The sequence below is a fragment of the Dipodomys ordii genome, unplaced genomic scaffold (assembly GCF_000151885.1).
Source record: "Dipodomys ordii isolate 6190 unplaced genomic scaffold, Dord_2.0 Scaffold13, whole genome shotgun sequence".
Classification (NCBI taxonomy): Eukaryota; Metazoa; Chordata; class Mammalia; order Rodentia; family Heteromyidae; genus Dipodomys; species Dipodomys ordii.
This window is the reverse complement of record NW_012267229.1, coordinates 13,335,891-13,362,310: the sequence shown is the minus strand read 5'-3', so window position 1 is coordinate 13,362,310 and position 26,420 is coordinate 13,335,891. Positions and strand designations below refer to the sequence as shown.

General features: G+C 50.5%; 3 protein-coding genes across 3 annotated transcripts in view; 1 reads left to right on the top strand and 2 right to left on the bottom strand.

Moving 5' to 3' along the window:
- Positions 1-3,200, bottom strand: part of Xkr7 (XK, Kell blood group complex subunit-related family, member 7) — a 38,122-nt gene extending 34,922 nt beyond the window's left edge. The window contains exon 1 of the mRNA XM_013010669.1: positions 3,054-3,200. Coding sequence (XP_012866123.1) covers positions 3,054-3,200 — 147 coding nt within the window. The remainder of the gene's footprint in view (positions 1-3,053) is intronic.
- On the top strand, positions 3,118-9,167 carry Pdrg1 (p53 and DNA-damage regulated 1). Its single transcript, XM_013010765.1, has 5 exons — positions 3,118-3,285; positions 4,284-4,359; positions 5,393-5,467; positions 7,437-7,517; positions 8,141-9,167. The coding sequence occupies exons 1-5, from the start codon at positions 3,199-3,201 to the stop codon at positions 8,221-8,223; spliced, it is 402 nt and encodes a 133-aa protein (XP_012866219.1). The 5' UTR covers positions 3,118-3,198; the 3' UTR covers positions 8,224-9,167.
- A 1,266-nt stretch (positions 9,168-10,433) lies between these two features.
- Positions 10,434-26,420, bottom strand: part of Ttll9 (tubulin tyrosine ligase-like family member 9) — a 40,057-nt gene continuing 24,070 nt past the window's right edge. Inside the window, exons 7-16 of the mRNA XM_013010668.1 lie at positions 25,045-25,113; positions 24,645-24,722; positions 23,657-23,747; positions 22,102-22,142; positions 21,335-21,422; positions 16,861-16,919; positions 15,785-15,981; positions 14,115-14,228; positions 12,496-12,620; positions 10,434-10,590 (exon numbers count right to left, since the gene is read on the bottom strand). Of these exons, the coding sequence (XP_012866122.1) occupies positions 10,514-10,590; positions 12,496-12,620; positions 14,115-14,228; positions 15,785-15,981; positions 16,861-16,919; positions 21,335-21,422; positions 22,102-22,142; positions 23,657-23,747; positions 24,645-24,722; positions 25,045-25,113 (939 nt within the window). The 3' untranslated portion in view covers positions 10,434-10,513. The remainder of the gene's footprint in view (positions 10,591-12,495; positions 12,621-14,114; positions 14,229-15,784; positions 15,982-16,860; positions 16,920-21,334; positions 21,423-22,101; positions 22,143-23,656; positions 23,748-24,644; positions 24,723-25,044; positions 25,114-26,420) is intronic.

The window sequence follows — 26,420 nt, the reverse complement described above, 5'->3', positions numbered from 1 at the left end:
TCTGCCTTGATTAGAATTCTAGCCCATCTCATTCATTCACTCTGAAATGTTTATTGAGCATCTACTCTGGACAGTAACTGTTCTAGACGTTCAAGATATATCAGTGAACAAATGAGATAAAAATTCCTTTCCTCTGTCCAACACTGGTGGCTCACACCTAGCTACTTGGGAAGCTGAGAAGACTGAGGTTCAAAGTCAACTCAGGCAGGAAAATCCCTGAGACTCTTATCTCCACTTGATTACCAAAAAGCCAAAAGTAGAGCTGTGGCTCGAGAAGTAGAGTGCTGGCTTTGAGCAAAAACACAAACAAACAAGCAAAAAAGCAACAGCAACAACGAATCTCAGGAACAGCACCCAGGCCCTGAGTTCAAGCCCCAGGAAAGGCACCAAAAAGGAAAAGGACCAGAAAGGGGAGGGGAGTGTTGTTCCTGTTGTCCCAGACTCCAAACGACACAGCCCCAGGAGTCACGTCCCTGACTGGGCTGGCTGAAGCAGGGACATGCCCCAGTGAGGTTAGGGAAGACTGAAGAACCATCCTGCCCTGACACTGAATCATCTCTTCAAAATCCTGGCCATGTGGCCATCAGCCTCAACATACCTGTTTTCTGTGATGGGAACTGGGTCCCACAGTTAGCTCTGTTCAGCCCTACATTCACTCACTCGCTGGGCACCATAGTGTACCAGCGACTTGGTTCTAGAGAAACTAGCTCCATTGTAGAATGTGTGCAGAGACCCAAGATCCTCCTCCTCTGACCTCATAGGTCACCACTCCTGCTGCCCAAGGACGTGACCCTGACGGCTGATGGCAGCAGCCTCCTCTTGGGTCTCCCACGGAGGGGCAAAGACGCTGGGAGATGCAACCACTAATTCTTCTTTCTTCTTGCCAAAGGTCTATGCCTGCAGCCTGTAACTCAGTGGTGTTCTCTACTCACCCTGAAACAGGAAGCAGAGACAAGCAGTAGCCACAGGCATTTACAGCAAGCATCCGGGGAAAGCTTTGTCTGTTTGGGTGGGGTTCTGTCAGCCCTTTCTGTCTTGCTCTGACTGCATCTCCTACATTCTCCCCGTCACTCTTGTTCTGCCTGCACTAGCCTCAAACAAAGGCTCATCCCAGGGTCTTTATACTTGCTGTTCCTGATGCCTGCAATGCAGGCCACCAGCAATCCACATGGTCTACCCTTCTCCTCCACATCTTGCTTCAATGCCTCCTCCTCAGAGAAGCCTTCCCCGACCACCTTCTAGCCAACAGCTCCTGTGTCATTCCCCTCCACTTGTCTTGCTGTTTTTTCTCCATAGCACTCATCATCACCCAATATATTTATTGATCCTTCATTTGTTTGTTATCGGTCTCACCTACCAGCCTGGGAGCTCTCTGAAGGCCAGCAATTATGTCTGGTTTTGCTTCTGATGAATTTGATTCCCTATTACACATTTGATGAAAGAGAACTAAGCAACTTAAGGGCAGTGATGGGAGGGAGAGAATGAGAGAGAGAAAAAAGGAACAGCTTAAGCAAAAGAAATGTACAATTTGGAAAAAATAGTTGTAGTGTCCAAGTTTGTAGAGTTCATAAGCTTTATAGACCATGATTGTGTTTGTGACTTTAAGTCTTGTTATCCCACAATACTGTGACGTTTGTAAAATTTTTGTAATCACTTAATCTCAATAAAGAAAAAAAAAGTTCTGAAACCTAAGTGATCTCAGAGTCCTGAACCTGACCATCTTGAAGCTGTAACAACCACAACCCTTACTTCCAATAGCCAGGGCTGGTCTCTGGGGCCTGTCACAGCAAAAAACCTGCTAGCGTGGAAATTTGCCTCAATCCCTCCCATCCAGGTCCATCTGGCAGGGGTCAGGGGTGGGTCTTCTTTTGGCCCCAAGGTAGAAGAGCTCCAGGGCTAGGGCCCAGGCTCTGGAGAATGTCTGGTAAGGCCTATCTTTCTTTGGCAAGTGTCCCCACTTCTTTCGCAGGGCCTGTGCCTGCATTTCTGAAGCAGAAGGTGTTTACACAAAACATCCTGGGTTTGGCGACAAATTCACCCTCCATGAAGAATCCTTAATGAATCTCCTCTCTCTCTATGCCAGGCGGCTGCAGAAGAAACTAGCTCTGTCTCTCTGAGTCCAAGGCAGCCCAAGGCCGGGCAAAGAGAGATGCTGTAGGCACTGCCGGGACCGCAGCTCAGGGAAGACAGCTGTGGGATGGGGGAACAGAACCGCTCCAGATCCAGGTTTGCATCCAACTGGCTTTGTGAGGGGGAATAGCCCTTCTGGTCTCAATCTGCAGCTGTGTAATGGAGCCATGACCATCTGGTCTATACAAAAACGGTGGTGAATTCAAGGAAGACAGTGTGTTAAGAGCCTAAGTTACCAGGAGTCAAAAGAATAAAAGGCCATTATCAGAGAGGCAGGAGGTCAAAGTCCTCACTTTCCTCTGCATCTTGGGCTTTGCAGCTATACAATGAGAGGTTTGGGTAAAAAATATCTCTAACCCCTCCCCGCTTCATCTCCCTCCCCCTCCCCCTCCCCCCTCCCCGCCCCCGGCCGTGGTTCTTTGGGCATCCTCAGCGTGCCGCCTCTGGGAAGTCCTCCTGGATCCTCTGGCACACATTGATTCTCTTTTCAGCCCTCGTAGGGCTGTTTTTCTGTGCTGGCATCGTTCACTGTTCCATGTTTCATTGTTCATTGTCCATAGTTTTCCACCTCCTTCTGTGGGTCCCCATCAATTGGTTGGCTCAACAAAGGGTTGTAATAAAGACTGTGGTCAGATGAAAGGTTTACTGCTGCTTTTCCACGCTCTTATCACTACCCTCCATAGTATGTAATTGTTTTCTCATTCATTGTCAATGCTTCCCACTAGGATGAACGAGGGCAAAAGTGTTGCTTTGTCCGCTGCGCCTGCATTCTCAGCATCAGAAACCGCACACAGTCTGTGCTCAAGCCGCAGGTAGAGGCAGTGCGGCGGACAGTACCCTCCGCGCCCTGCAAGGGGCGCTCTTGCCCCACCCCAAGGCTAGGCCCCGCCTCTTGCGTCCTACCGACGCGCGTGCGCTGGTGCCTGCTTGACGACATTCTTCTCATTGCGCAGGCGCGCCGGAAGCCCAGCGCAACGCATGCGCAGAAGGAGTCCGAAGCGTCGGCTCTGGCGGAGCCTAACTGGAAGCCGCTCGGGGTCCTGACCGCGGGCAGAGCTGGTGCGCGCCATGCTGTCCCCGGAGGCGGAGCGGGTGCTGCAGTACCTGGTAGAGGTGGAGGAGCTCGCGGAGGAGGTGCTGGCGGACAAGCGGCAGGTGAGAGGCGGCGCGGCAGGGCCGCGGGGAGGGGCCCGGGCCGCGCGGAGGGGCCCGGCGGGCATCCCGAGCCCCGCCGCCGGCGCAGCCCTTCCTTGGTTCGGCCGGTGTGAAGCGAACGCCTGCTCCGTGCTAGGCGCTCCCTTTCCCCTCTGCTCCTGCTCCCCGGGGCTGGTTCGGAGACTCGAGGCCTGGGGACAGCTGTGATGGGCCGGGTGAGGACATGGCGAAGGTGGGACCCCGGCTAGGCAGGGCCTCGGGGACTCGCACAGGCGGTTTGGGGTGTGGTGCTCATTCAAGGGCAAGTCAGAGAGTCGAGGATGCTGGTGATGCAGGATTCGGGGGGTTAGGATTGGAAAGGAACCGGGCAGCTGCTGCGTGGAGGAGTTTTATAGGGGCGCAGAGGTAGTGGCAGGGTCTGAGACCCTCAGGGGGCCGCTGCCACCGACACAGGTGCCGGTGATGGGGAGTGAACGAGTGGCCAAGGAATTTTGGAGTTGGACGCAGGAGGCAGTGTCCTGCGATGGGGAAAGGGCCTAAGGAGTCCCTCTTGTCTCCATTGAGTAGGTTGGGGGAAGCACCTTCTAAATTAAATACTGTATCACGGTGTGCCCAAGGAGAATAACAGCAGTTAAAGTTTGCCTAGTGTATTAGGGCTCGCCTGTCGTTTCAGCACTCTCTGAGGCTGAAGACCTTGCAGGTCAGCCTAGGCTACATAGCGAGACCTGTCCCAAAGCACTAAAGGAAAAAAAAAGTTCAGGTACCTCACCTATGTCAGGTCCTGCTAAACACATTTAGTTCTTGTCCAGAAACCTACAAAGTAGGTGCTCTTGGCTTTTCAGAGGACATAAGATAAAATAACACAACAGTTAGCTGGCAGCAGGATTCACACCTAGGTGTTTGAGCCCCACAACTGTCACTCAAGCAGTGCTCTGTACTGCCACCGCACTCCTTACACCAATGAAGTAATGAGCATACTGGTCTGCTCCTGGTTTCAGATTGTGGACCTAGACACCAAAAGGAATCAGAACCGAGAAGGCCTGCGGGCCCTGCAGAGAGATCTCAGCCTCTCTGGTAAGTTGGGACTTCCTCACTGTAGCCCTGGAGGCCTAGTCAGCCTTCTTTTGAAGGCCTATGTTGTTCCTAATAGAAACCAGGCAGAAGGCCACAGAAATGACTCAGTCTCCGGCAATTAAAACAGCTTGTGAAGATGAGGGAGCAAATGTTGCAGGTCTGACACAGACTGGCTCAGGATTTTAGCTGCTCACTTGAGTGACAGGCCATTAGCTCCTTGCTCATCGATGACAAGTTGACATTGGAGAGTGCTGGCAGCATGTGAAAGTGACGCTTTCGCTTTTGTAATACAGATAAGAAAAAGTGTAAGATATATAGCTGTAAATTGTGAGAAAGCTAAAGATGGAATTGGACATGGGTGGATTGGAAACATCCAGGAGGAAGGGTGGGATGAGTTCTTTAATGGGACTACTGGTGTGACAGTAAGCAAACAGGGAGGAGCCTGTAGAAATGAGCAACAACTAGGCCGTAATCAAGGGCTTTGGGGGCCAAAAGAAGATGTCTGTGTTTTGTTTAAAGTGCACTTGCATGTATAAAATCTTACACGTAGCAGCAAGACTCCATAAAACCCAGATCCCCATGAACTTTCCAGTATCACTCCCTCATCTCCTCAAATTGTTGATTCACACTGGTCTCTTCATTATTCCTGACACCTAGCATACTGCAGATCTTTATCATTTCCTCGGTCCCGTTTCATTTCCTTAGATGTCTTCAGGGCCATACCCTCACTTTTTTCAGTTCTCTGTCCAAGTGTTAACATCAGTGAGGCCTCAGATAAACTGGTGTAGCTCTGGCATCAGTAACAAGTTCCTCCCCGACTCCAGCATTCCCTGTCCCCCTTAGCCAGCTTCATTTCTCACTACAGTTCTTAGTACTGTCTGACAAATCATTTGTTGATCCCATCTTTCACTATGAGGGTAGGAACTGTCTTGTCCTGCTATGTTCTCAACATCTAAAACAATGCCTGACAGGTAGTAGGTGCTAAAAAGCATACCTGTTGAACAAATGATCATATGATCGCTTGTTATTTCAGAAGATGTGATGGTTTGCTTCGGGAGCATGTTTATCAAGATGCCTCATTGTCAGACAAAGGAAATGATTGAGAAAGGTAGGACCTGGGGATGGGTCAGGAATGGCACTGCTTTTCCCAGAGCTGAGAGGCAGATTTTGGGCAGTTTGATGGGCGGTGGCTGTGTTACAGAGTTCAGATTGCTTAGGATTTTCATGCCTGATCTGCCACTGTGGGTTATTTCCTCATCTGAAATTTGGGAGACATCTATGTAACAAAGTTGTGAAGCTAGATAAAATGGTATGTGTATATCTAACATAGTCTTGCTTGTCAGTGAGGAACAAGTTGGATTGCCCAGCAAGTCGAGGCTCATGGAAATGTGGGTCTGTTTCTCACATAAGGAGTTGCCCAGAGGACTGACACAGCTGCCTGGCAGTGTCACCATAGCATATTCTCGTCGCCATTGTGCCACCCTCACAGTAGTGGAGTCCTTGTGCCCATGTGCCAGGTTTCAAGGGAAGGATAAAAAGCTTTCTCCCTTTCTCCATATGTGACCTTTGCCTTCTGTTTGAAAAGAAAGACATCCTGCCAGTATTTCACTATGGCTCCTCAAAGCTGTAAGGGAACCTGGACCAGTGAGCTTTTAATTTCTGACCCCTTACAGTTGACATAGTTGAAAAATGGAGATTGGGGGACAACAGATGTCTAGGGCCTGCCACTGCCTGGGCACTTAATATGAATTACTTAAGGCTCCCAAGCTGAGAGATTCTGGCTGTTTTTGAGATGTATAAAGGCACAGAAGCTGCAAATGGTTCTTGGCTGGGAAAGGGCAGGTTAGGCATAATTTCTCCTGCATATCTGACCCTTTTTTATCTCTGCAGGCTTCTCTCTTACCCCTCCCTGCTTGCTTACTCAGCCATAACCACTAGCCTCATCAAAGAACCCATGCCATCCTTGCTGGATATTCTCACTCAACACCCATCTGTGTCCAATTCCATAAGACAGTGTTTCTCCTGTCTCTGTTTATTGATTGATTGATTGATTGATGCTGGTCCTGTTGCTTGAACTCAGGACCTGCGTACTGTCCCTGAACTCTTTTGTACAAGGCTAGTACTCTACCATTTGATCTACAGCTCCACTTCCAGCTTTTTGGTGGTTAATTAGAGATAAGAGCCTTCCTGGGGCTTCAAATCACAATCCTCAGATCTCTTGAGTGTCTGGGATTACAAACATGAGCCACTGGCACCTGGCTTTCATACCTTTCAAACCAAAATTCTAATAGAAGAAATTGGATTTAACTTGGAGCAGAACTTTCCAGCTATTCTGTTGAGATATATACATGGATTGTGTTTTTACCTTTGGCAGGTGTTACTGTATATGCAAGGTAGCTTTGGACAGGCATCACTGCTTAGATTCAGGATCTCCTAGGCCCTACTGGCCCATAATTGTGGTCTAATCACTATAGCTACAAGGGATCTAGGTCACTATTAGGGTTATCAAGGACTGACACAGGCTAGACAAGCTCATAAGACACCTCCTTATTTACAGTGGGAAATAGAATCATTGCCCAGGCATGAAGCTTGGTCAGTCAGAGCTTCTCCCTGTCAGAAAGTGTACAAATCTGAGGGAAGGCTGTCTGCCCATAACATCACTTGTAGCTGGTAGAATGTCACAACAGTTGTTCATTGATTATCAAACTTGCTAATAAGCAGGCTCCATTTTGTGTTGATGATTTTCAAGGTATGATCTTGCTTTATGCCCAGGCCAGTGTGCATGATGATCCTCCTATTTGTATGTCCTTGTGTCACTGGGGATGGAAGGTGCTTGCCACTGTGCCCAGCCAGTTGAGATCTAGTCTCAGGAACTTCTTTTAGCCTGGGGCTGGTCTTGAATTGTGATCACCTGATCTTTGTTTCCAAAGTAGCCAGGATTACAGGCTATTGTGCTCCATTACACACTTTGAATAGTGAAATAAAAATCAGTGAGCCAAAAGTTGGGGCTGGGTACTCAAGTTCTGTCCAGGATTGCCTCTGGTATAGCCTTGTCCTCTGCCCACCTCTTTCTTCAGATCAGGACCACCTGGATAAGGAAATAGAAAAACTCCGAAAACAACTTAAAGTGAAGGTCAACCGCCTCTTTGAGGCTCAAGGTATATTAGCCTGGGGGAACTGGCAACCATGGGTGGGGATGGGGGGAACGAACCATCAGTATGTACTCTTGAAGGGCAGCAGGGAACAGCCCCTCAGCAGTGGAGATTTAGCTGGGGCTGAATGTGAATGGCACTGGAACAGTAGCAATGGTTATCTGTAGCCACCCATAGGTAGAGCAGCCTGGGAGGTTTGTGGGTCTTATTGCTGCTTTTCTAGACCCCAGGAGGTGCCTGGGATGATCTCTCATCACATGCTGGAGTGTGGTGTGGGGATCAGGCTAGCTTACCCTGAGGAAACTCAGAAAGCCTTAATCTGGTGGTCAGGGTCAGAGCTAAAATTCTAAATAAACCCAGGCAGTGTGAGCAGGTCACAGTTGTGGTAGATTTGGGGGTTTCTGGGTGGGAGTCATGACTGCAGGTTCCTGACAGTCGGGATCAGTGTGGATGTGCACCATCCCAGGCATTATGGAGTCTGAGGCCCATCAGTCAGACCTAAGGCTGAATTTGACAGCACTCATGCAGTGTTAGCCGCTGGCCTGGGGGTGGGGGTAGAGGTAGGCCTGGGTCTAGAACCAGCAGGATGTTCAGCTTGCTCATGGAATCCATGAATCTTCTTCCTCCAGGCAAACCGGAACTGAAAGGTTTTAACCTGAATCCCCTCAACCAGGATGAGCTCAAAGCTCTTAAGGTCATCTTGAAAGGATGAGATTCAAGTGTGAAGATGGGGGAACCTATTGCCAGCACCCCTCTGGACAGGAGGACCTGGGTGTTCAAACCTTGAGACCTAGAAGACAAAGACACTTTGTGTCTGTGGTTCCTCTGCAGAAGTTCTTTTTGTAGTTCTCAACTGCTTGGTGGTCGCAGGAGGGATCCCTCAGCCTGTCCCTGCCTGCCTGCCTGGCCATCAGGACTTGGTGGTCACAAGACCTATTGACAGGCCTTGGCAGCTGCTAGTAGGTGTGTGGGGGTGTGGGAGCCACCACAGCAGGCATTTCTCAACAGTAGCCTGCTGTTCAGATGGCCTCAGCAGGGAGGGAACAGAGCAGGAGCTTCATTTGGGGTTCTCTGTTCCTTTTCACCCTGCTAGAATATAGCAGGAGGCCGGCAGGTGCCTCTTAGTGCTCCATGTTCATCAAGCTTTTGCAGCAGACACAATTCTTCCCTGCTGCCTCTGGCTTTGCCCTTTGTCTTGCTGCCTTCTGGAGCAGGGGCTGCTTATCCATTGTGGCTGTTCTTGAGTCAGGAGGCCTTACAGGGTCCTGCCATGGGGCTTCCTCCTTATGGGCCTCACAGGGAGTGCACTCCACTGCCTCTGCAGGGCCTGGCCAGTGCTGTCCCGAGTCCCAGGCACCTTCCTGGTCTGCAGTCCTGATGTGAGGGCTGAATTGTGCTTTCTATTCACTGAGGGTTCGATAAGTGTTACCCATGCAGATGAACAGCTTCTAGTCACCTTGTTCAGCCCAGCATCCTTGTATGGTACCACCTATGAAAAGATGTAGTGCTGCCTTGAAATGCTGCCAGGACTGGCACATGGCAAAACTGAAGGGTGGGAGCATTTTGCCAAGTCTGTCCCAGACCACAAACCTACATCTTAGCTTTGTTTTGTTTTTGGTGCTGGCCCTGGGACTTGAGCTTTTCAGCTCACTGTCCCTGAGCTTTTCAGCTCAAGGCTAGCTCTCTGCTACTCTGAGCCACAGCTCCACATCTTGCTTTTTGGTAGTTAATTGGAGATAAGAGTCTTACAGACTTTTTTGTTTGGCCTGGCACTTCTTGAGTTTTATACTAGTCCCCGTGTTCTTTCCTGTAGTAGGTGAGCAAGAAGAAGCTCCTTTTCCATCCACAGAGGACTGGTTCAGGGATCCACGTTCCTGTGGGGAGTTCTAGACAGTGTGGAAGCTCCTTGAAGACTGGATTGGGACAAGATGCACTGAGAAAAGCCAGGGCAGGACAGCGTCTCATCACCTGCTTGTAGACTTGTTCCCTGAGGACCACAGCTGCTGGGTTGGGACACAAGGGTAGAAGGGAAGGAGCACTAAACGGTACCTGCCGGCCTCCTGCCGGTACTCTAGCAGGGTGAACAGAACCCCAAATGAAGCTCCTGCTCTGCTCTGCTGAGGAGATTTGAACTTTAAATCCTGTGAGTATGGCATGTTTTAAAATACAAATGTAAAAATATAGAGAAGAGCAGAACCCACCTTAGTACATGCTGTCTTGTATAACTGCCTGGCTTAGAGTTTCTCCATCAGAACATCATCCCAAAAATGCATCCAAGTCAGAGTGCCTAGCTATCTCGTGCACCTCTTTGGGGTTTCTTGTTTGAAGTTGGAAGCTGGGGTTTTTAAAATCAGAAAGCTAGGACTGACAGCAAGATGGTGTGGACTGCCTTCCCAGTCCTCACCTTAGCCATGGGAGAAATGGGCATGCGCTGACCACCATCATCTCATGGATGATAGTCAGGAGGGTCCATGGTGTCCTTCTCTGACACAAGGTTGGGTATTGCAGAGGAGAAGATGGGTTCTGGGCTCAGCACATTCTCAGGTTCCCAGGAAACACTCTTAACTGCTTTGCAAGCATGCACAAGACAAATTCCCTAGACCCAGGGACCCTTTCTGCCGGCCGAGATGTCCAAATGCCAACATTGCAGCCAGCAGCCTCCCCTGAGCCAGGCCCAATGCCCAGTGACTCCAAGGAAGGCCTATACTCATTTATTAGGTGTGATCTCTGAGTGACAGAACTCCCTGCCCTTGTCCTCATTGGCCCAGTCACCAGGGCCTGTCTAGGTTAAACCCATCCAGTCCTAGGGATTGGCTGCCTCCTGGTGCAAAGGTGCACAGGGCCCTGGGAGATGCAGGGCGCTGGCCACGCAGCAAGCTGCAGCTGCTTAGCCAGCAGAGCTGCTGCCAGTGAGAAGGTAAACACTGCGAGGTGCGCTGTACTGCAGGGAACCGGGAAAGGCCTCGCCGCACCTACCAGGGCCTCCTCCCACCTCAGCTGGGTCAGCTGGGGGTTTTCTTCTGCACTTGAAGGGAGTGGAACAGCTGCCTCAACTGTTTTTTCCGGTCGTTGATGCAGCCTGAAAGAGAAGTGGGGTGGTTGGCAGGAGGGCATGTCCTGGGCCAAGGGGGTAAAGGGGTTTGTGTGCCCTTAGCTGTTAAGCAGAGACAGCAGGAGTCTCTTGAAGCCACAAAAAGCTCATTCCAGCCCTGCCCTGCCCTCCAGCAGGTCATCACTGGAAGACCAGCCTTGTTCAGAGAGCCCTGGGAGCATCAGCAAAGGCTCTTAATCCATCCCACACTACCTTGCCTCCTGGTTTTGCTCAGTGAATGCATAAGGTAGCACAGGGCCTGGTGTCTAATGGAGTGCGCTGTCAGCTTTCTTTCCTGACAGGCCCTGCTAGTGGCCCCTGGCCACACAGTCTGTGGAGTGGCTACCTCCACCTTCACCTGCAACCTGCTACCTGCTGGCCCTCAGAGCTGGTTGATAGGGCAACTCCAGGGCCATTTAACCTTGATGACACCCATGCTGCTGGGGCACTTGAGTATCTGTAGCCTCAAGTGGGAGGCAACTATCATCCCAGCACCTAAAACCCCAGCCTTGCCTCTAAGGTGCTCACCAGCCTCAAGGCTTCACTGAGCTCAGCTAGAAGGTGCACCACAAACCTCCCCAGGATTTTGGTTTGCTTTTGGTTCTGGTCCTAGGCACTGTCCATGAGCTTTTGTGCTTAGGGATGGTCCACCACCACTTTGAGCCACAGCAAGCGTGATGTCCTGAGTTCAAACCTCAGTATTTCCCAAAAAACAAGACAACCAGAAAACTGATGTCTGTCAGAGGTAAACATACAGGTCTGGTTGGATTTTGAGGATCAAAAGTTTCAAAGCCAGCTTGGGCAGCAAAGTCTGTGAGATTCTTATCTCCAATAAACTAGTCAGAAAAAGCCAGAAGTGGCACTGTGGCTCAAGTGGTAGAGGACTAGCCTTGAGCAAAAAGGAGCTTAGGATAGTGTCCAGGCCCAGAGTTCAAACCCCAGGACTGGCCAAAAAAAGGGTGAATATATTCTGTTTTTCCAAAAATGCATGAGATTGTTAATGATGGTTTCACTTGGATGATTCCACCACCACCCCCATTTTCTCTTTAGTTTTCAAACATTCTACAGGGAGTGTGAATAGCTGTTACAATCAAGGTAACTTCACATTTTAAAAATCAACTTTAAGCCTGGTGTCAGTAGCGCACGCCTGTAATCTAAGCTACTCAGGAGGCTGAGAGCTGAGGATTGTTCAAAGCTAGTCTGGGCAGAAAAGTCCATGAGACTCTTATCTCCAAAAAGCCACTCAGTAAACCGGAAATGTTGCTGTGGCTCAAGTGGTAGAGCCCTTGCCTTGAGCTGAAGAGCTGATGGACAGTGCCCAGGCCTAGAGTTCAAGACACATGACCGACAAAAACAAAAAATCAACTTTAGTGATGTGCTGATGCCTCATGCCTGTAATTCTAGCTACTCAGGAGCTGAGATCCACGAATCACAGTTCAAAGACAATCCAGGCAGTCCCTGGGACCCTTCTCTCCAACGAACCACCAGGAAACCAGAAGTATTACTGTAACTCAAAGTGGTAGAGCACTAGCCTTGAGCAAGAACTCAGGGACAGTGCTCAGGCCCCAAGTTCAAGCCCCACGACCAACAAAAATAAATAAAAAACAACTCTGGACTTGAGTTCCAGAGTTGTCCTCATATTACGTATATTTTGTTTGTTTTCTGATAAAGTCTTTTGAAATCGACCTTTTAACATTACTAATAACATCACACAGTGTCCTAGGTATATATACAAGTGATCCCATGTCTGTTTTACAGAGATTAAGTCTTGCCCAAGATTACACAGCTGCAGTGAATCAGGTGCAATTCAATTTCTCTGGTGCACCAAGCTATCTAGACACAGAGCACCTCCCATGCCAGTTGCAGGCTCCCACTCCCCCTCCCCCAACATACCCAGATGTGTGTTGGTCACAAAGGTTCCTATCCCTGACAGGTCTGGCGTCCCCTCCTCTCTGCTGACAGGGCCATCATTCCACATGAGGTCAAAGCCCCCGACTCGCTTTTCCCTTCCTGTGAGCCTGGACAGGCAAGAGACACAAGGGTTAAAGAAGATGCTGCTTTGCCTGACGCTGATGGTTCATACCTGTAATCCTAGCTACTCAGGAGGCTGAGATCTAGAGGATTGTAGTTCAAAGCCAGCCTGGACAGGAAAATTGTGAGACACTTTTCTCCAATTAACCACCAGAAAACCAGAAGTGGCGCTGTGGCTCAAAGTGGTACAGCACTAGTCTTGGCATAAAGAGCTCAGGGGCAACACCTGAGTTCAAGCCCCATAAGAAAGAAGAGGAGCTGGGAAGGTGGCTCCGTGGTAGAGCACTTGCCAAGCATGCATGAGACCCTGGGTTCGATTCCTCAGCACCACATACACGCTCAAGTGGTAGAGCGTTAATCTTGAGCTGCAGAGCTCAGGGACAGCACCCAGGTTTAGAGTTCAAGACCCACGACTGGCAAAAAAAAATGGGAGGGAGAGAAAGAAGATGTATCTGATGGAGATCTCAAGCCAGGCCATCCTGGTCCTGAAGCCCACTGTTGACCACTTTGGCCCAACCAGTCCTGTTTCTTCGGGTCTCTGGGGGTTGTCTGTGTGTGTCTGTGTGTCTGGGTTTCCCCGAGGCCCCCACACTTGCCCCTGGAAACATGCTGCTCTTTGTGATTTATGGTTTAAGTCTGCCTTCCTCCGCAGACCCCAGTTCCATGAAGGCAGGAACTAGGTCACGTCATGTTTGGCTTGGTGCACAGCAGGGCTCAAATATGTATGGAATGAATAGTGGATGTCACATTCCTCCACTCCTGTCTGCCTCAGTTTTTCCTGTAGGAACCTCTCCCTTCCCTCCCCTGTCACCTGGGAAGTGAGCATAAGATGTAGGCGTGGTCAAGCAGGCACAAGGAGTGCTTCAGGGATGGGCATGTGACCTGGTCTCAGCAAGGACAATTTCAAATTCTGGGGAATAAGTGGAAGAAAACTTATATGGTAGGAGGGAAGGTGAGATGGGGGGTAGGGAGAAAGAACATTTAAGTATATACCAGAACAAGTGTGAGTACACAGGCACATGGCAGGGGGCAGGCAAACCATCACTGAGCACCTGAATTTGCCCCTTCCTAAAGCCTGCCCCCAACTCTTTCCACTGTATGCACATCGTCAGAGCTTATTGCTTATTAGCCTCCTACCAGGCATCTACTGTGACCCAGGCGCTTCCCAGTGCCTTGTGTCCATAAATGAATCCCACCACCCTGAGAGATCCTCAGGTCTCCTATTTTACAGATGAGAAAACTGAGGCTTCCAGAGCCCCACAGTCATAGGGTGGCGGTGGGGTGGGGGGGAGCGGTTCCTGAGTGAGTTCTGCTACACTGAGTCCGTTTCCTGGAAAGGTTGAATTCTTAAGTCAGGATTGGATCCTGTGGATGCCTCAGTTTCTCCACCTGGGAAATGGGGGCATCACAAGGTTCTGAGAACTCTCTCCCATGGGGGAGAGAGACAGGCAGCGCTGGGCAGTGACCGCACGTACACACACCTGGCTTCCATGTCCACCACGTTCAGAGTGTCCTCCAGCAGGCAGGTCTTCAGCTCGTAGTCTTCCTGGCTGCTGGCAGTGAGTGACGGCGATGCGTTGACCTCCAGGAGCCACCTAGGGAAGACAGGGAGGGAGCAGCTGAGTCACTGGGTGCCCAGAGCCCTGTGGTATTTCATTGAGGCAACAGGGGGTGTGGACCCCTCTCCCAGCTCACCAGGGCGGGGGGGGGGGAGACGGTGGGAGAACCCTGCCCTTTAGTGAAAATTCTACTATGGCTGGACCTGGAAAGGCAGAGGGAGGGTGGCCACAGTCAGCTGGAAAAGGCAGCCCGTCATCTAAAGGGCTACAGCCTTGTGGGCGTATGAGCCCAGAATTGTAAGAGCGTATGATTCCCCCCCCCCTGCTTTTTTTTTGGTGCTGGTTCTGAGGCTTGAACTCAGGGCCTGAGCACTGTTCCTGAGTTTCTTTTGCTCAAGGCTAGCATTCTGCCACTTGAACCACAGTGCCATTTCAAGCTTTTTTCTGTGTATGTGGTACTGAGGAATCGAACCCATGGCTCCATGCATGCTAGGTAAACTCTTAACACTAAGTCACCTTCCCAGCCCTTTCAGTTCTTTTTTTTTTTAATCATGTAGCGTCTCATAGACTTTCCTGCCTGAGCTGGCTTAGATCTCAGCCTCCTGAGTAGTTAGGATTACAAGTGTGAGCCATCAGTGCCCAGCTCCATCCTAATTTCTATGTAAACATCCATTTTTAGAGCTTATCGGCCAATTTAAACAGGTAATAACATTCTGAATATCAAATCTGGCCAAGTCACTGCACGTGCAGGCCAAGAGTGCAGGATTCTAACTTGGGATGGTCTCGTGTTCTAGAAAACTCTGTGAGGGTACAGAGAAGGAAGGCTCCCAGCAAAAGACAAGGGAGCATGGACACCCTCCTTTCACAATTTGCCACTTCCTCCCACACTCCCCCCCCAAGTATGCACCCTAAATGTCTGCAGCCATTCTTGCCACAGGGCCTAAAGGAGAGAAATCATGAGTGTGGGCTGGATTAGGGCTTGCTCTTGCGCCCTCCTTCTTGGCTCCCTTGGCAAAGATGTGGTAGGCCAGGGCACCCAGCAGTACTGGGGCGTGGGGGGAGCCCAGTGCAGGCACTGAGACCTGGGGCCTGGCTTTACCCTTGACTTGCCACTAAGCTCAGGCTCTCTGAAGCACCCAGGAGTCTGCACGCCGCGTGCGTGCTGTGCGGCCGTCTCAGTGGTCCCTGCCAGCTCATGCTTGTTCTCTTGCTAACTCCCACCCTCTAGGGTGCTGTGGGAGCGTGCCGCATTCTTGGCAGGGCCTGTTCAAGATTTCCTTACACAGCATTTTGCCTCCTCCATGTGCCAAGACTTCCAGAGGTGAAATCTCTTGCCTGGTATAAAGGGTGTATCTCTGACTCTGCTGACCATCAGAACATGCTCTAAGAGAAAGTGACAGCTCATTTACCGCTAACCAACTTCTAAGGACAGGCATAGGGCACAGATCCATTATACAGACTGGCAATCTAAGGCCCAGCAAAGGTTGGGTGCCCAAGTTTCCACTACTAGGAAGTGGCAGAGCTGGTATCCAAACCCAGGTGGTCTGAGTGGGAAGAACCATGGGCCCCAGTCCTCAGCTCCGCCCACTCACGGCTTGAGGTCCTGGTCGATGAGGATGTCGTAGCCATAGAGCTCGAAGCAGTGCTTGTCGCTGATGATCACTTTCTGCACACTCTGCAGGCTCTTGACAAAGATGTTGTCCATGTCACTGAAGAGCACCTCCACCACCTGGGGGCCGTGCTTGGAGGCCAGGTACTGCCGAAAGCGCTGGAGCATCCACTTACAGCCCTGGAGCCAGCAGCAGGGGTGCAAGAGAGTTATCTGGAGCCCACCAGGGCAAGAGGGGCCCCACCTTGTCTCCCATCGCTGGGAGATGTAGCATAAAGAAAACTGATCTTCCCCTGGGTGCCCTGCACTGACCATGTATGCCCACCACCAGTAAGTGTCCCCAGAGGCCACTGCCCCCACCTCCCCTCCCACTGCTGGGACTGGAGTGTGAGCATGTAGGAGAGGGAAAAGATGGGAGTGGGTAAGAGCTAGGGGCTCACTCTCCTGGGCCCCCTGACCTCAGCCTTAACTCCAAGAAATCTGTATTGGAACCTAGCCTTGCAAGTATAGAGATAAGATACACAAAAAGACAGACAGATGAGAATCTATCAGTATGATAAGTTGATCAATCAACTGATTGATAGGAGAGCTCCAAGATGGAAGAATGGATGGTGTTTTTTGTTTTGTTTTGGTCAGCTGTGGGGCTTGAACTCAGGGCCTAGACACTGTCCCTGAGCTCTTTTGCTCAAGGCTAGTCCTCTACCACTTGAGCCACAGCTTTACTTCCAGCTTTCTGGCATTTAACTGGAGATCAGCATCTCACAGACTTTGCTGCCCGGGCTGGCTTTGAACCAGGATCCTCAGATCTCAGCCTCTCCAGTAGCTAGGATTACAGGTGTGAGCCACCAGCACCTGGCTTGCATTTTGGCTTTAGGGGCAAATTAGTTCAAAGGTCACAGGGTTAGTGGCCTTTGATGCGTCCTTGGCCCTGACTCTCGATGGGAAAGGTGAGCCTGCCCTCGCTGGAAACCATATCCAGTCCTGGGCTCCTTGTCATGCCACTCATCCCGCCCCATCCCATCCCAGGGCTGGACCCAGGGGAGAAGGCAGCGTCCTCACCTTCTTTGGGTGGTAGTCAGGAGACGTCTTTTGTACTGCAACGTTGGTGAGGTGCACATCTGACAGAGGCTGTGGTCAAGGGCCAGAAGGCGCAGGAAGGAAGGACAAGCCCTGCCCCGTGAAGTCCCCAGGGACTGACCCAAGCCTTTGGTTTGGAACTGGGTGGAAACGTCACAAAACAGCTCTCTAAATCAGCATATTTCAACTTTGCAGGCAGAACTTCGCCTGGGTTCAAATCTTAACAGCACCTGGCTTTACAGGCTTATTGAAGGGTCTGATAAAAATCCTGTGTTAGGGCTGGGAAGGTGGCTCAGTGGTAGAGCGCTTGCCTTGCATGCATGAGGCCCTAGGTTCAATTCCTTAGCACCACATAAGCAGAAAAGCCAGGAGTGGCTCTGTAGCTCAAGTGGTAGAGCATTAGCCTTGAGCTGAAGAGCTGAGGGACAGTGCCAAGGCCCAGAGTTCAGGTACCACGACTGACAAAAAAAGAAAAAAAAATCCTGTGTTAAAGAGCCTCTCAGATCACCTGGCATAGTTGATAAGATAGACTTGAATTCAGGGCCTGGGCACTATTGCTGAGCTTTCTCACTCAAGGTTAGTGCTCTACCACCTGAGTCACAGCTCTACTTGTGGCTTTTGGTGGTAAGTTGAAGATAAACATCTCATAGATTTTCCTACCTAAGCTGGGTTTGAACTGAGATCCTTAGATCTCAGCCTCCTGAGTAGCTGGGATCGCAGGCGGGAGCTCCTGGAGCTCTGCAGCTGGTAGGATTTCATTATGAGTTTTCAACTCAGAGACAACTAAACTTCTGACAAAGATAGAGACCAAATCCAGATCAGCCAGCACCATGATGATGATTCAAAAGGAGACTCTGAGGCCTGTGGGCCACCCTGACCCGGCCCCTGTGCAGGACTCCACCTCCAGTGTGACTACAAAGAGCATCCCAGCTGAAAGTTGTCTGGTGACAGGTGGCCTGGCTCTACCCTTCCCTGTCCTGCTCTGTTCCAGCTACATGGGACAGGACCAGACAGGAAAGAACTGGAGGCCACTTCCCTAAGCTCGAAGGAGAAGCAGGACTTCATTTTGAGACTGTGAGCAGCCACACACACACACACACACACACACACACACACACCACACACACACACACACACATATACACACACACACACACACACCAGGCTGACCTACTGCCCACTCTCCCTTTGTCCAGCAACAAAGAGCAGACAACAGTCAGTCTGCAGAGAAATAGAGTTGAGTAGCTATGAAATCTTCAATGGACAGGGGGAGGTAGGGGAAGGAAGAAAGGAAGGGAGGGAGGGAGGAAGGAAGGAAGAAGGAGGGAGGGAAGGAGGGAGGGATGACAGAGGAACTGATGAATTACTATGGGAATCAACTGTAAAAACAGAAATAATCACATCAGGACAAAAATGAAAGGCTAGCATGAAAATCTCATATAAATGATTGACAATAAAACATTATGACCTTAATAAAACTGTGGAAACATAAAAGAGAAAGTGTAACCAGTAGAAGATCATCTGGGAAAGTGCTCAAAGTTTCTAGTCAGAGAAACCATTTCGAGGGTAGTATTCAGGGCATTGAGGGTGGGGTAGGACAGGGTGGGGGAGGCAAATTTCAGGAGATGCAAAATGTAAGGCAAAACCTCCTTTCTCATGCTGTCAGGAAAAAAATCAGAACTCAGAATAGTTGCAAGTAGCCTGAGCAATGTCCACCCTTACTTACATGTGTCCACTGTCTTAGAAATGCCTCCTTAAAAGCTGGGCACTGGTGGCTCACACCTGTAATCCTAGCTACTCAGGAGGCTGAGATCTGAGGATCGAGGTTCAAAGCCAGCCTGGGTAGGAAAGTCTGTGAGACTCTTAACCTCCAGTAAACTACCAGAAAGCCAGAAGTGGTGCTGTGGCTTAAGTGGTAGAGCATTCTCCTTGAGCTGAAGAGCTGAGGGACAGGGCCCAGGCCCAGAGTTCAAGCCCCAAGACCGACAGAAAGAAAAAAGAAAAAGAAATGTCTCCTTCAAGCAGCTGCTCCCAGCACTGGGGATCTGGGATGAAACGGTATGTTCATGGAGAGGGCAGTGAACATGTAAAGAACTCTTCTAGAAAGAATCTTCCCAGATGCCTCTGGCCCAGTATTTATTCTACTGTGACACCATTCAAAAGAAGAAATGTTAAGTACGGTAAAAAGTTTGCCCCACACACTCTTGCTCATGCCCGGATATCTAGCTATATCTCAGGAGGCTGAGATCTGAGGATCATGGTTTGAAGCCAGACAGGAGAGGCTCTTGTCTCCTGAAGGTTTGTTCTGCCAGCACTGCTCTATGTGCCCTGTGTGCATTATTTTAAAAAAAAAACAAAAACTCAGCAATAAAACTAACTACAACTACATCTGATGGCATAGTATGTGATAAATGCTTGTTAGAATTGCACTATAAAATGAACATGCTGGAAATGAGATTGGCAAAGTAGAAAAACCAAACAGAACAACACAGGCAGAAGGGCCTGATCCTCATCCTGCATTCAGGCATTCCCCCCACCCCACCCCACCCCACCCCCCGTGCTCCCTGAAATTGGTGTGGGGGGGTGTGGCAGGGGGGGGAGTGGAGAGAGGATCAGGACACAGATGAGAATTGGCTAACAGCGCTGGCTGGGATCCCCAGCGTTGGTAGGGGTGGGGGGGGGGGAATACCCTCTCTTCATGCAGGTAATGTATGTGCCGACTCAGCAACTATATATTTCTGATCGCCTCCCTTTTCTTCTGAAACCCAGGCCTAAAAATCTTTACAATTTTTTTGCTGTTTTTTGGGGGAGGGGCAGTATGTAGTCCTCCAATTTGAGGTCTTCCTGCCTCAACTTCTTTTTTCCTGGTCCTGGGGCTTGAACTCTGGGCCTGGATGCTGTCCTGAGCTTGTCAGCTCAAGGGGAACGCTCTACCACTTGAGCCACAGCGCCACTTCTGGTTTCCTGGTGATGACCTGGAGATTAGAATCTCATGGACTTTCCTGCCTGGGCTGGCTTTGAACCGTGATCCTCAGATCTCAGCCTCCGGAGTAGCTAGGATTACAAATGTGAGCCACTGGTGGGCAGCTTTGCCTCAGCTTTCTGAATGCTGGGATTACAGGTGTGTGCCACCACACCTGCCAAGACTTTTTTTAAAGAATGTTTCTATTTTGTAGATAATAATATACTTATATGTTCAAAAGTAAAAGAGTACAAAAATTGTATATAAGGAATTATCTTTTTTTTTTTGCATCCCATCCCTACCCAACCATATTTCCTCCCAAAGAAAACTTTTATTTCCAGTCTCTTTTTCCTTCCTTTTTGTGTGTGTGTGTGGGGGGGGCGCAGGGAGGTGGTACAAGGATTGAACTTTAGTCCTTGAGGATGCCAGGCAAGCACTCTGACGTTGAGCTATGTCCCAGTCACGTTAGCTTCTTTCTTCCCTCCCTCCCTCCCTCCCTCTCTTCCTTCCTTCCTTCCTTCCTTCCTTCCGTCTTGAGCTTGCTAGGCAGGTGCTCTATCACATGACCATGCACATCTCCAGTGTTTCCAGCTTTAGCAGAAATGAGAGCATCCTTTCCATTCTCATGACCGCTTACTTTCAGGTAACAATCAATACATCTTGGAGACGGTTCCAGGGCAACACATAAAGCACTTCCCCACTCATTTTAGCAGCTGCATAGTATTCCACTGTACAATGTGCCATCCATCTAGCTTTGCTCTCACAAGCAAGGCAGTACAGGCGTGACCTTTAGTGTGAGTGCACCTGTGGGCATAAATCCACAAATGGCAATTGCTGGATCAGAAGGCACGAGTGTGACTGGCATTGGATAGATATTAACCAGATTGCCTAGCCAAGGCCCTCCCCAGTCTCACCAAGGAAGTGGGCTGTTCCACTTTGTGCTCTGCCAATCAGACGGATAACATCAGAATCATACTGGAATGGATGAGCGAGTAACAAGGGAAAAAGGTGAGTTTGAGGGAAAAGGTGCATAAAAGGGTGTCAATGCAACCAGGAGAGTTGGTATGAAGAATGCCTGTAATCTCAGCACTCAGGAGGCTGAGGCAGAAGGATCATGAGTTCAAGGAAACCTGAGCTAAATAGCAAGCTAAATAGCACCATTTCCAGCTTTTCCTGTGTATGTGATACTGAGGAATCGAACCCAGGGCCTCATGCATGCAAGGCAAGCACTCTACCACTAAGCCACCTTTCCCAGCCCCAGATATGACTGTTAAGCACACTGCCAAGACCATCACCCAGCAACATAGTTCAGGGTGAGCTGCTTTGAGCAGGGGTCACACCCCCATGTCTGGGAGCTCTCTGAGGGAGGTACTGGGCCTGTCTTGTTCACTGATGTATTTCTCACACCCAGACCCAGCAGGCACCCAACACGCATTGGGGGACAGGCCAGGGGGGGACAGGTGTGCAGGGTCGGGTTGGTGGGCTCCAGGATACACTGGTCATCCAGGCTGTTCAGAGTGAAGCGCGTGTTGGAGAAACGGGCGAAGCCATCTCGGTAGAGCCAGGCCCGCAGTGGAATGTACTGAGGTGGGAGAGAGAGAAAAGGCAGGGGCTGTACAGACAAGCACTTCCATACCTCCTGGGCCTGTCTAGCCTCCTCCAGCAATGTCCTTCTTTCTTTCTGCCTTGCCATCAGGGACCAAAAGGACCCGGCCTCTTCTTGCTCTACCACCACATGTGACACTGCCAGACTTCAAGTCCAAGAAGACAGGGGTTGAGCCCACCTAGATACCCTTACCCTTGTGCCCAGCACAAGTAGCCACCATGAAGGTTTCAATATCTGATGAATGGATGGATGGATGGATGAGTGGAGAGAGTACAGCAACTGTTTGTTTAAAAGAGGAGGTTCTGGGCCAGGCTGTCTGGAGTTTAATGCCAGTTCACCACTGCCCTACTGTGGGACCTTGGGCAAGTCACTCAACCTCTCTTTGTCTGTTCTTATCTGTAAAATGAAGATAATAACCTAATACCTCACTGTGTGATTAGGAATGGATGGGATACAGCCTGCTGAATACTAGGACCCGGCACTTAAGAGATACTCAGTAAATGTCCATTGGGGTTGCTACAGGTGAATGAATAAAGGACAAATGAAAGGGCAAAGCTAGATGTCCCAGGGCTTCTCTGGGTAGAGAAGCAAGCAGACAAGTTGATACCATGTTTCCACAATGGCCCCTGCTTGAGGAAGGGGCCCCACAGCTCACCGACATCACCAGCACATAGACACGCAGGTCAAACTTGCGGCCTGTGGGCAGAAAAAGAATGAATTCCTGCAGCATATATTACTGGATGTCAGACTCCATCCTAGGCTGGGGGATCGCCAGGCATGAATGAATCCCTGTGGCGACAGAGCTCCAGCCAAACTTCCCAGGGGACAGGACAGCTGGGGGAGGGATCCCTGCTGGGGAAAGGCTTGAGGTTTCGTGATCAAAGAGGGCTTCATGGGAAATGATGAGTGACAGGCTGCAAGGTGGGCAGGGACAGAGGCCACGATGGGCAAGGAGCCTGGGGCCCAGGGCAGGAAGGAGGTGAGGGGAGGCAGGTGGCAGAGTCAGGTCATATACAGATGAGGTGCATGAGGCTGGCAGGGCCAGTTCCTGTGCAGTCTTTGGGGTCTGTTCTGTAAGCCATGAGGAGCCACAAAAGGGAGACCAAAGTCCCTGGAAATGGTGTTGGAGTGGAGTGGTACCAGAGCAGTGGTACTTGCACCAGGGAGGTCAACACAGCTGCCTGAGGGGACACGGTCAGCAATGGATGGAGGCCAGAAAGGTGGCCAGACAGCTTCTAGCTTCTTCTGGTGAAGAACCAGAGGTAACTACAATGGTTCCTAGATTCTGGCTTAGCCACCTAGGGATTGGAGTTGCTGTGACCCAGATGCACAAGCTGGGGAAGAGCCAGGCTGGGGGAGAGGGTTAAATCTTGGGCACCCTGGGCTGGAGTTGCTGGAAGATGACCCAAGATGTTTGGGGTTCAAGGGCAAGGTCTAGGCTGGAAACAGAAAGTGGGAGTTACTGGTATCTGGGTGGGGGTTAAAGGTACAGACAGGATGGCTCACTGGAGGAAGGAAGAGAAGAGACAAGACCCAGGAATGGTCATTGCCCATGGACGTAGCAGAGGCATGAAAACAGTTGCAAGGCCCCCCAGGTCAGCCCATGTCTCCAGGCCTGCAGTCATAGACCCCATGGGGGAAAGGCAGGCACAGGGTTGGCCTGAGGACAGGTTTGACTTTGTCATGCCCTCTCCCTGTGTTCAATGGCCGAGCCCACCCATGGGGGACTGCTTGAAATCACTCAGGTCTCAGATCCTAACCTCATGACACCCTATGTTCCTCCATAACACCCAACTCCGTGCGGGACAGTTGTTGATTTCTACCTCCTAGCCTGTGGCTCGGCTAGGGTACAAGTTCCATGAAAGCAGGACAGCTGACCAGAGCCCCAGACAGGGGAGGGGATGCCCAAAACAGAGGCAGCAGACACCCAGGGGAGCCTTGGAACTGCTTGTTAGCTGAAGGCAGGAGTGAAGGAACTGGTTCTCCACGGAAGAGGAGAATGTTTGAGACTCCTGTCAGGCAGGAACCATGTGGCAGCAGGTGGGAGCGGGAAGGTCTCCCCGCTCTCTCCTGCTGTCAGGCTGGGCCCTGGGCAGTCTGCTAGCCAAGGCCTTTTGACCTGACTGCATGACTGACAGGCAGAAGTGGGTTGTGGCAGCCGGGGGGAGGGAGGGGTCGGGGGTGGCGGGTGCAGATAGGAGCCATCTTACCACCTATCAGGTACGGATTTTCAATGTAACGCTGAGCTACGTAGTTCTCCACAGGAATCTCATCTTTCTGGTCATCGGAACTGCGTGTGTCCTAGTTGTAAAAATATCAATAACATTTAGCCAGCCCTTCCTGTGTACTAGGCAAAATATGAAGCACTATGTCTAGGCATATACAGGTCATTATGTCTTTGGGGCATATTGGTTGGACCTTAAATCAGCCCTCTTATGCAAGTATTAATGTGATTGCCATCCAATGAGAAATGGAAGCACAGAGAAGCTTAGCCAAGGTCATACAGCTGATGAGTGGTACAGCAGGGGTGTGGATCCACACAGTTTGGGCCCTGGGCCTGAGCATTTAATCTCTAGACCTGTGTGGTACTCGTTACTTGACTTATGTAAGTCTAACTCCTCTGTACATCACCTTTGTAAAACAATTTTAAAAAACAAAAAAAATTTAAATGACTAAAATGATAAAGGTAATGTCATATGTGGTTTACCACAATTCTTAAGGGTGCTGGAAACCAGGACTTCCAACATGTTTAGCGTACCCCCATCCCTTGTACAATTTTTACAGGGGAAACGAAAGTTTAACAAGGGGCCAGCTGTTAGCCTGGGTGCCCAGCTGTCACCTTTGCCATCGCTGCAGAAAGTTCTAGCTGTGGTGCTGCCCTCAGACATGGCAGCCCCAGGCCCCGGGCTGTCCTCTCCCTCCCCAACCTGCCAGCCCAGTTCTGGACCACAGCAGAGCTGGGGAGGCAGGTGCACCCACACGCATGCGCGCATGCTCCCCACCCAACTTGAGGTCCTTTCCTACCCATTGTTTCGGTCCTTTCCTGCCCGTTGTCCCCTTGCAAGCGATCTTGTGAGAACTGCGACCTAAGACAAGGGTCCTCAAGGGTCCTTGTGGTGGACTCAGGGCTTCCTTCCAGCTCTGGGGCATGTCCCCCCTTCCCTTTTGGGGACCCTGGTCTCTCCCCTTGCTACTCACATGGCTGCCTGCGGGATTGCTGGTGCTGCTGCGGGGGGCCGGGGCCTCCAGGCTGGTGAGCTTCTTTCCCACAGTGCCCTGACAGTGATGGAGGAACGAGGAACAGGGACACAGGGTGTAAGGGGAGAAGCATTGATTGAGCACCTGCTGTAGCCTGGGAGCTGGGTCAGCCTGCCCTTCCCTGTCCATGAATGCATCTGTATCCTGGGTGGGCTGTGCCCAGGCGAGGTCACTTGCCCAATGCCACACAGCTACGGAGGGGCCACATCAGGATCTGAACCCAGACCATGTGTTCCGGAGACTTCTGCTCCTGTGGCAGGCCTGTGGGCAGAGCTTCCTGCCAGCAGTCTAGGGCAGGCAGGGCAGAGGTTTGGAGAGGAAGGGGAAGAGGCAGGCTCACCTTCCTCCAGTCCATGATGTCCTTCAGCCTCCGGAAGAGAAAGATGCCCTTCCCCTGAGAACGGGCTACCTGGGATGGTGCGGAAAGGCTGCTTTAGCTCTGAGGTTCCTTGCTGGTCCTCTCACTAGCATTTCTCTAGCCATCTCCCCCGTGGGCTCCCAGCGATACCCAGAGGAATGTCCAGCTCAGCCTGAAAGGACTAGAGCAGGGAGAACTGGCAGGAGGGGGACCATTTGCATGAATAATGCAAAAGAACAGACAATTAAAAAACCATTTCTAACAGTCCTGGGAACATATCATCCAATTCTTTTTTTGGAAATCAATTTGCCTTCCTAATTAGGTTTTGCTTCAGCTAATAGTCAAATCAGTCTGCCTCTGCTGAGCCCCTGCATGGATAATTCATGGCTGCACAGAGGCAAGGGGCTGGGAGGGTCTTTAATACTTTGCACAGTGGCCCTCCTCCCCCTCCCCACCCCACCCCCTCCTGCTTGTCACCCTCCTGTGAGAAAAGCCTCCAGTGGGAGCCTCCTGCCTGGTCTTGCACACACACAGTGCCCAGGAGCTCACCACCCTACCAGTCTCCCAACTTAGCCCATTTTATTTCAGGAAAGCTTTGTTAAGCAAACAGCTTTGTTCCTTGTTCCGGGCAGTATGCTACAGGTGAAACTTACACCTCATAGAATTTCTGCAGCCTAACCAACATGGAGTTCAAATTTGCCAACTGGGCTGGCTTTTCCAGCTTCCAAGAACAAATCTGACACTTGGAAGCCAGGAGTCCTTTTGTTATCCAAGCCTTTAAGCGTGTCAGCATAAATGCACCCTACAGGTACAAACTCCCACTCCCCAAGTTCTCCTGTATGCATGGTCTACTGGGGCTGCTCATGATAGGGCGCCTGCTCTGCCTGCCATGCTGTGCACCCTGCCTCGGGACACACCCTGTGGGTCGCCAGTGACATCAGAGGCAGCCAGATGTGACCAGTGACTTTGGAAAACAATAAATCAGTGCACATCAAAGGCTTCCAACCATCCACAGCCTGGAAAAAGAGGCACTTGGAAGAATGCTATCCATCTTCTATAATGCCAACTTATAAAGTACTACAATTACTGAATCAGACCAAATAAATATATCTTATTTGTGGCTTAGGGAGTGAGTGTGTGTGTGTGAGTGTGTGTATGTGAGTGTGTGTAAGGAAGTCTGAGGGGGAACTGCTGAGGTACTAGTGATACTGTGTTTAAGACCTGGGTGCTTGTTCGCAATAGCTAGGATATGGAAACAACCCAGATGCCCCACCACAGATGAATGGATCCAAAAATTGTGGTATCTATACACAATGGAATATTACGCAGCCATTAGAAATGACAAAATAATGGCATTT

Bases quoted from the DNA above. Each gene is read 5' to 3' on its own strand.
- Pdrg1 (XM_013010765.1), top strand. From the start codon at position 3,199: ATGCTGTCCCCGGAGGCGGAGCGGGTGCTGCAGTACCTGGTAGAGGTG. The intron at 3,286-4,283 runs GTGAGAGGCGGC...TCCTGGTTTCAG, and splicing joins TGCTGGCGGACAAGCGGCAG to ATTGTGGACCTAGACACCAA. The intron at 4,360-5,392 runs GTAAGTTGGGAC...TTGTTATTTCAG, and splicing joins GAGAGATCTCAGCCTCTCTG to AAGATGTGATGGTTTGCTTC.